General features: G+C 41.5%; 1 protein-coding gene across 2 annotated transcripts in view; it reads right to left on the reverse strand.

Moving 5' to 3' along the window:
* ap1b1 (adaptor related protein complex 1 subunit beta 1) overlaps window positions 1–9187 on the reverse strand; it is a 28888-nt gene extending 19701 nt beyond the window's left edge. For both annotated transcript variants that reach the window (XM_008276552.1, XM_008276553.1), the window contains exons 1-12: window positions 9118–9187; window positions 7289–7349; window positions 5693–5798; window positions 5454–5589; window positions 4542–4787; window positions 4162–4352; window positions 3831–4052; window positions 3579–3699; window positions 3392–3487; window positions 2767–2882; window positions 1329–1494; window positions 415–513 (exon numbers count right to left, since the gene is read on the reverse strand). In XM_008276552.1, the coding sequence (XP_008274774.1) occupies window positions 415–513; window positions 1329–1494; window positions 2767–2882; window positions 3392–3487; window positions 3579–3699; window positions 3831–4052; window positions 4162–4352; window positions 4542–4787; window positions 5454–5589; window positions 5693–5798; window positions 7289–7325 (1536 nt within the window). In that variant the 5' untranslated portion in view covers window positions 7326–7349; window positions 9118–9187. The remainder of the gene's footprint in view (window positions 1–414; window positions 514–1328; window positions 1495–2766; window positions 2883–3391; window positions 3488–3578; window positions 3700–3830; window positions 4053–4161; window positions 4353–4541; window positions 4788–5453; window positions 5590–5692; window positions 5799–7288; window positions 7350–9117) is intronic.
* Window positions 9188–9678: the final 491 nt, after the last annotated feature.

The following is a 9678-nucleotide window of genomic DNA, read 5'->3' on the forward strand; positions in this document are numbered from 1 at the left end:
ACTACAAATGAGTGGATCTACACAATGAGGACAAAATTGTATTAAATACTGCAATGCTAGCTTTTTCCACATAACTTAAATCTATCTTCTACTAAAAGGCATTTAACCAAAATGAATATAACACTGCAGTAACCTCAAATCATTGCAGCCATTACTAAAGGAAGGTCAAGGCTCAGATTCGTGATGTTATTACAATAATATAGTATCACGAGAATTATTAAATAGTGAAAAAAAATCCTTGAAATAAGATACAAATACGAAAAGAGCCATCGAATGAGGACAAATACCAAACGAAAAAGAGGAAGGCATGAGTAACAGGTTCAGCGCAGAAAGAACAGTCACATACCTGTAGGCAGAGATAATGGCAAGACAAATTAAAAGCGTGAGCTCAACAGCCTGTGTTTTTCTCCTCACCTGTGTGGCTAGGCTCAACACCTGCTGCACCAGCTCCTGTGTCTCTGTGGGCTTTTTCAGGAACAATTTGACGATTGCTGTCAGTAGCTGCAGCTGCACCTGGAGGACGAAGTGAACACAGAGTACATTAGAACTGCAGGTTGACTTTGAAAGTGCGTCTAGTCCAAGTACAGTTGGGCCAAAAACTATCATACAGTGGAAAGGTTTATCTTAATGATGATCGTTTAATGAAGAACTGCACTGAACCCCAATGAACACAGTAAATAAACAAGGTTTCAGCTCCTTTTCAGTCCCAGGTCTTAGGTTTCCCAGGTATGCCACACGTTGCTTATAGTAAATATTCCAATTAACAGTCTGATCTGCAGTTTCCAAACAACAACACAAAAGGGAATATTTCATGCAGAGTGCACAACACACTACACAACACACTACCCACAAGTATTTCCAGGGCAATAATATGGGAACTGTTCAATTACTTGGGAGCAGTCATCTAACCAAGCACAGCTTGGGGTAATCTCACTGTGAGCAGCAGAGCAAAGCTCTTCAGAGTGAAGGTTGGCTTTTCTACAAAATGTGTCCCTGAGCCAGATATGAAAAGTGATCCAGTCACTGCAATGTCCTCCCATTCAACATAGTTAGTCACAGTAAAAGAAAATAATAAAATAAAACATTGTACTCCTCTGATTCCATAATTTTTCTCATTTAAAAATCATTGTTAGTTAAATAAGACCAGTTCTCTGTAATATATGTCACCTCCTTTTTCAGTGCTTTGCAGCAGCTAACCAGCGGCTTTAATTACTTCCTACTACACAGCGTGCCTCTCTCAGGCAGCACTGACAGCAAATTATTGGTGCGACTACCATTAAATATTGACATTTTGAAATAACAACCTCCCCAAACACTGCTAAACACACCTGAGTACTTTCGTCGTGGAAACCCTCCAAAAAGCTCTCCAGCAGCTCATCAGCATTGTCGATGCGCTCAGCATATTCTCCCACAATCCAGATCATGGCAGCGCGAGCCTCTGGCTCGTCCAGAGAGTCCAGGTTTTCACACAGAGTGGCAATCACACTCTCGTATCTAAAAACAAGTGACACAGAACAATATTATATGCACTCAAATGTTGCCAATGTTTTAGGAGAGACAAAGAAATGAAACAATCACGTACCGCAAACCCCTGTAATTTACTTAAAACGGCTGTTATCTATGCTTGGCAAAACGCAACAGAAAAAACAACAGCAATATAAGCTGACAATGGAACAACCACCACATGTCTGGCTTATAAAACAAGCCAGCAAACAACTGCCTACTTTGATGGTGAGCAGACACAGAACAACATTAGCATTACTCTGGAGTTGTGTTTTCTGGCAGCCTGACAAATGTAAATCCATTATTCACCCCACTTTTAGCTCTGGTTTGGTCTTTGGGTGTTTAGCATGCTAAATGCCCAGCCACGATGTTTTCTGGGATGGTTGATGAATTTCAGATCAACATAAAATGCTTGGTAATAACTTATTCCATTTACATAATGCTTTTATTACAAGATATGCCAAGACAGAGATGTATAATTAATTTAAAAAAGGCTTGACTGGGCAGTGCATCATATAGCTCAAGGCATGAGGCATGCTGAGTTGGAAGCTTTGCAAAGCTGCTCCCTTGGAGGCTCACGACTCCAGGATGATGGTCGACTGCTGTGTGGAGGAAGTTTCTGTCTGACACACGAATCCTGTCTGTTGGATCCACAGCAGGAGTCACACTACAGCCAAATCACCCTCACCTTTGACCAGGTGCCATCAAGACAGAGTGTTAAGTGCTGCCTACAAAAACTTTTCTTGTAAAATTTTTCAAGAGAAAATAAGTAAAGGGTGTCTCTTATGCAAAACTGTATGTGTAAGGAAGTACTAAAGTTGACCGCTACAGAAAGTCATTCCTGCTGCAGTAATGCTGAACAATGACTCCCCTCTGTGCAGGGAGAGGAGACTTATCTTTTGAGAGGCTTTGCACGTTCAACTTCATTTTTTACACTCAACTTTAATTTGCACTGTCAGAGTTCTATCTTATGTTCTTCTCAATATTTTTAAAAATTATTTTATTTTTTCACAATCTGAAACCATGCGATTTCTCTTAGGGGATCAATAAAGTTATCCATCCATCCATCCATCCATCCATCCATCCATCCATCCATCCATCCATCCATCCATCAAACAGGACCCTCTCAGCAAAATCTAATTCCAAATTAGATTTTAGATAATTAAAACAGACATGAACATTCTGCAGTCTTTAAACACTGAATCTAGACAGTGAAGACTGAACAAAATGCAAATGACATCGCTGCTGCCTGAGGACACCTACTTGTTGGGGTACTTGCGGAAGATGTCCTTGATGACCACAATGGCTTCCTGCACCACATAATTGACCTTGGTCTGGATGAGGTCGAGCAGTGTGCTGACACAGCGCTCTGCTGATTGCTAATAAAAAGAGAGGGAGGAAAAAAGATCACGACAGCCCTGCAGATAAAAAATGTTCGTGCACAAACGCAGATAAAAATCTGTGCATATATGTACATTGGCCACAATGTGAAATTAACTTTGTCTTTTTTACTTTTTTTACTTCATGAGTGAAGTGAAATCTTTAGTGCCTTTGGTCCAGGCGTCAGACATAAACAGATGTTTCTTTTAAGAATGTTCTATGGAAATTATGAGAGAAAAATACCCTGCATTGTACACTCTGACATGCCCTAAATGAAAACCATAATACACTGTAGTACAGTTCATTTTAGGAATAAGCACTGAGCAGTCATGATGATAGAGCCACCTTGTGTTTGAAACTGTGTCTTACTGATGGCCTTTAATAATTTACCGTGTTGTGACCAGAGTTCAGCCCAAATGAGCAATCACATCAACCAAACACAAACAGAGTAGCACAAATATTTGAACAACAAAGCGTCTGATGACCGTATTGCATCATCTCCACTCACCTCCACTTTGATGGCACAGCGGCCGATGGCTCTGACCGCTTTACGCACAAAGTCCACGTCCACCTCAGTGGCATATTCCTTCAGCTCAGCCAGCACCTACAGCAGGACACACATCCTGGTTAACAATAGCTTTGCTTCCTTAAAAGCATCCAAAGATAACTGTGTATTCCAGACGTGGGTGTGTTACCTGGGCAATGTTGGCTTGAGATGCAAGACGAATCATGATGTCCAGCTTCTCCAGTTTGACATAGATTGGGTCGTTGTACTTCACAAAGAAAACCTTCATTTCGTGTTTCAGGATCTCTGGGCTGAAAGGCACATTGAACATGTCCTTTATACAAAGTGAAAGCAATTCCAGTGAAATATGGCACATTAAAAGCAACATTTACTCCGGCCTGCTTTTTCAAAAGCAGCAAAGCGACCCTCTCTCCAGACTTACCGTCTCTGGACGATGAGGTTGATGTTTCTAAGTGCCACATATTGCAACTCGGGCTCAGCAGAGAGGAGGGTGACCAGTGGAGGGGCGAGCTTCTTCAGCAGGGTGCCATAATAGTCCAGGTCTTTGGGCAGCATTTCCATGAACTTCATTAAGACTTTAACCGCTGACAACACCACAGCAGAGTTGGCATGGGAGAGCCGTGGGGTCACACGCTCACAGATGCTGGCAGATGTCGATGACATTGGGAGAGAAGACGCAGAAAATTAAAAACAGAACTATGGGAAATATGTGACATGCAGGAGGACAAAAATGCAGGAGGGCTCTCTCTTACCTTTGGGACTCGCGGTCATCACGAGGTGTGTAATTGGCCAGACAGTCAAGAATGAATATTTGTCCCCACTCTGTGCACTCATTAAGAGCTGTCAGCAACTTGTTTATAGTCTGAGGGTTCAGGTCCAGGAGGTTACTGTTGGGATGAGACTCTGCTATCTCAGACAGTGCTGCCACTGCATTTGCTACAACCTGAAGATGAAGACAAGAGTAGAGATAATGAGAACAGCAAAAAACAATGAGGACAGCAGCTATATTAAAACACAAAATAGAGGTCACTGTACTAAGGAGTTAAGGTTTATCACCAGCTGTGTCACCCAAAGTAAGAAATCTGGCTGGTTCAATAGCCAGCTAGCAGGCTGCAGGTTGAAGGAGTCGTACCATGGGGTTGGAGTCAGAGATGAGATCTTTAAGGGTGTCCAGGAAGCCTTGGTCCTCCACCAGCTGGGCGTTGATGTCATGGAGCTTTGCTACGCACACAGCAGCCGTTTTCCTCACGTACGGGTCTTCATCCTTCAGACATTTTCTCAGTGGTTCACACAGGTACTCAGTGATCTTGTCCACACGAATGCAGCCCATGGTACGAACAGCAAGGGCCCGGATGAGAGGGTTGGGGTCTTCACAGTCCTGGAGGGGTCATTACCAAGGGTTAGAAGCATTATTGGTTATGATTTACTTTAACATCATACTATGTTATCAGAGGAATTTTTATCTGACATTTCTTTGCATCAGCATGTGGTAAAGGCTGAAATGACATATATTACAGGGTTACTGCTGCTGAGGTACAACAAAAGGGAAGAAAGCAACATGCATCTTCACAAACTACAGATGGCTGTATTTACCCTAAACTGATACCTTGAGGTTTGGTAAGTATCTCACTGACGTCAGAGAAACAAGAGGGAAAACATTGGCAGGGGACATCACACAGCTGTGATGAGTGTTGCTTAAAGCTGTATGCGTGAGTAGGTTTAAATTACAGACGACAATATTTATCCTCCCAATCACACAAAATGTTTATAGATCCCTGTTTATAGAATGAGGAACAAGAGTCGGTCCTAATGGTTCAATTTATTCTACATATCATTTTATAGATTTTTCTATCAAGATCTTTTTTTGTAAAATCTTTTTAGAACTCTAAGTTGGTAGGAGACTCAAGGACCGCACACACACTTCTCTGTGCTGATAAGCGTTTTACCAAACAAGCTCTAACTCCACATATACTGCTTCACTTGAATAGAACGCAAACTGACAATTTCACACAGCTTCTACACATTCACGACAGACTGAGCGTACCTTCACAAAGGTGTTCACAGCCATAATAGCCATGTCTGGCTGACTCTTGGCGTAGTTCATCAGGTAGAGATAGACCAGCTTTTTCAGTTCCAGATTGTCCGTCTGCATGCAGTTCACAACATCTGGAAACAGCGCGCTGAAGGAGAGACAGGATGTTATGCGACTTCTGACTCCAAAAGGAAGACGACGGACATATAATTCTACTGTGGATGTTTGTGAATTTTTTTCCATTGGCTCACCTGACATCCTTTCCCACTGTCATAGATGCGATGACCTTCTTTACAGCCTCCTTCTTCTTCTCTTTCTTATCACTGTTTAGCTCTGCTTTGAGCTCAAAGATCTCCCCTGGACACATAAGAGAAAAGAGGGAATCACTCATCTTGCAATCCATTTGGCAATATAGGAAAGACGAACGCGGTGCTGTGCAGCAGTGTCCACATTAACAATGGGCAAACTGGACAGTGGATACACTGACAGAGACGATGTACAGTATTCTATCAGAAACCCTCATGAATACAGAATGAGTAGAAAGGCAGGACTGGTAGTCTGGGTAGTGAGGGTTTGGATTCTAGGAGAAAGTGCTGCACTGCACCGTATGAGGGATTTTTTTCGACAACAGCACAATAACAGTTGGTACCACAGTCCTTGTTTACTTTGTGTTTGAGCTCTGTCAGATACGGCACATGACAGAAGAACACGGCGATATGAGAGCATAGCTTTGTATTGTAATACCGTGATCATATATCACTGTCAGAAAAATATTGCTATTAATATCACAAACCAATCTAAGCCACACCATCCAACAGGTGGCAAAGACAGCAGGCAAACACCGAAAATGAAACTTTATATATGTGTGTCTATAAAGCCGAGTATTATCTGAGAAATAAATCATATCTCAGGAATTGCTGACATTTATTTTTATTGAATAAAATGGAAGCGTAGATGCTGTTAAGGTATGCCATCACAAGAATCTTTCTAGATGGATAACAAAAGACTTTGTTGTGTGTTTGTTTACCCAGCTGTCTACATAAAGATTATACATGTAGTTTACATATCAATGTGGTATTACTTAGGCACCAATCTACACAATTTAGATTACACACACTGCAAGTAGACAGTCAATTTCAGACTTAAATTTAAATCCACCCGCTTAGAGTTTCCCAGCCAAGGTAAATCACTCCCAATCTCCTTCAAGATGTTAGCAACAGACTGTAAACAGCACTATCAGGCAGACACACAGGAAAAAGTAGATACTGACAGAAACATGCTGTGATGTCTCAAGTTATCCTAAACAAACAAACAAAGTCTGTGCGCTATCACTCATAATCGTGTGTTTGCACTTTCTAAGCCCTGTATGTGGGAACATACAGGGCTTTCCCAGAACAACGCTTCCGACATGTGTGAGAGGCATCATCCAAATACAATAGAAGGCACAAATACAGCACATCTCTGAGAGCTCATTCTCAGTACGTCTAGTTTGATTTACAATAACCAGAGTTGCTGGTCTTGGCTTCTCGGATCTTTCACTAAATAACCACTGACTAATTGCTAACAAACTAGTAAAGCATCAGGGAATGTTCCACTTTCATTTTTCAATAGAATCAATAAACAGATAAGTTAGTTACTGTGTTAACAAACTTTTAAAAGTTCAGGTTTCAGTTGATGGAGATAATAATACAGCAACACCTGGCTCACTATGCGACAGAATCCAAAAAGCGCAACAATGCACGGGTACTACCAAGACTGAATACAAGCTGATAACTGTAACCTCTCATTGTGGATTCTTACATTTTAACCTTGTACCACACGTACTAACGAATAGTAAAATATCAGACCTTTCTTGGTAGTGGTGAAATACTTGGAGTCCGTCATCTTGGATCCAAACTGTCGATTCTCCTGCAAAAGACAAAAGAGGATGAGAACGACGATTGTAAAAATCTTTTCCTGAGTGGAAACTTGGGAGCATCACAAGAGCAACAGGAAACACTAGAAGTGCAAGCACAGGGAAATAAAAGGAATTCCTGTCTTCTCCTGAACAAATTGGCAAAGATGCTGTGGAAAAGAAAACAATGGATTTTGCACAAATATCTCCTCTTTCAAAATGATTCTTCTTGGTCAGCATGTATGAGGCCAGAAAGCTCTCCTTAAGTCAGCTTTGAATGTTTTGATGTGCATTTCCTCTTCCTCAGTCCTGATTTCCGCTTGACCCTCTGGAAAAGATGGCTGCCGATGTGGACAACAAAACCACTTGTTTTTTCTATAAACTGGAGCAACAGTGTTCAAGGTAGAGGGATGATGCCTCAGCTTTACATGGATCAAACGTGGATCAAAATGTACTCAAAATATTGCCACTGTTTTGGCTCATGGACTGAAGATTCACATTCATTAAAAAGTTACACACATTATAGTGTCTCTAAATCTGAATTATTACTGCAATAAATGTGCTTTACCCTGTATATGTCCTGGTTACAATGCTATGTATACACACAGACATTGTTGTAGTGGTTGGAATTTACCTGCTCTGATTGAAACACCTCAATCAAAACTAATGACAAATCCATAAAGCTTTAAAGAATCCGACAGAAATTCAATTCAATCAGATGGTGCTGCTTGGAGGCCTTTTGTCAGTTTATTCTATAAAACTCCATGCTGGTACATAAAACAAACAGTGTTTAATGGATAATGTTATTAATCAAAACTTGATTTATTAGTCTGGATTTAACTAAATACAAACGATTAACTGTGTTTCAAACAGCGTCTGTTTGCAATAAAACTTGCAGATCCAGTGATGCTCCGCTACATGTTTACAGTTGTTTAACACCAAGTCTGTATTCATGGATGAGGCCTGTCATTTAATAATGCTAACTTGCTATTAAAGACAATAAACCGCGTTGACAAACTAGTGACAGCGCTTATTTGTTTATTTACTGAGTTTCATGTAGCTGTCGACACCCGACAGGTTGCTAACTAGCCGCAAGTGAACTAAATACGACGCGTTAACGCTGACGACAGAGCTAGCAGGACGACACCGCTGGCTACGGTGCGTTTGTACGGTAAATTACGCTACTGCTCTGCCAAACTGACTCACAACTTATGGTGTACTGTTAAACGGTTTGTACACTAACAGAATTTGTATGTAACACGAGTTGACTTTAACTTATACAGCTAACTTTAGCCGCAAAGTAGAGGAAAGGCTCGCTAGCTAGCTAGCATCAAGCTACAATGACGTTAGCATAGCAGGCTCGAGTGTGTACAGAAGAAGCACCCTGAAAAATGTAATTAACGCTAACGTTAAGTTGTGTAAATTAGTGAAGATAGTCTTGCGGTTATCGACGCTGCTCGATCCGTTACTCACGCATAATTGATTGGCCCATTCCTGCATGTTTGCAGTAGTTAGGGTGGATGAATGAAACTGATGCTAAAGGCTAGCCGCCTGCTGCAGAGTGTCTGTCAGTGTCAGCTAGCGCCTGGCCACTTCTCCAGCTAGCAAAGCTGAGACATGACCTTCTAAGTAGGGGCTTAAGGAAGCCTTTGCCGGGATAGTTAAGCTCTTAATCTATCAGCCTAATTCAGACCTTACCCAACGAATTAGCGTACCTTCTGGAGTTAAATTTAAACTCGCCACGCTGAGAATTCAGAGAGAAAAGCTGCACAAACATCTTACCGTGACAGGCGTAGTAGGAGCTGTGATGGCCTTCGGTCCCCTCCCACTTGATTTACTTCCGTCTCTCCACAAAATAACAACTGGCAGCCAGCGACAGGCTTCATTCACAGAGGGGGGCTCATGAGAACAGCTCTGTCAATGACATGCTCTCTGTAGCACTAAGATCAGTAGTGTTTGGGTGCTGCAGGCCACACAGCATCCACTGATAGAAGAACATAAACAGGAGCTTACAAAGATGTGAGTGTCAAACAATAATCTGAAACAACTTTATGGAAGAGATATCTGGTGGAGTTACACTGAGAACAACACGATCAGGGTTTGTAAATAAAGTGGTAATATGTGCAGTTTATTTGCCAGGTAAATGGACTGATATGCTCCGTGTGTGGCCTGTGTTCCTGAGTTCAGATTAAATGCTTCATTGTTTATCCATTAATTTAAATGTGTGTATACCAAATATTGGACGGATCTGAGTGTGATGCACCATCTAAATAACACCACAAGCCAGAGCCTCGAAAAGAACCATAAAATTAAATTAATGCCCCTCAGAAAATGAATACTACA

The sequence above is a fragment of the Stegastes partitus genome, unplaced genomic scaffold (assembly GCF_000690725.1).
Source record: "Stegastes partitus isolate 25-593 unplaced genomic scaffold, Stegastes_partitus-1.0.2 Scaffold77, whole genome shotgun sequence".
In the NCBI taxonomy this organism is placed as follows: Eukaryota; Metazoa; Chordata; class Actinopteri; family Pomacentridae; genus Stegastes; species Stegastes partitus.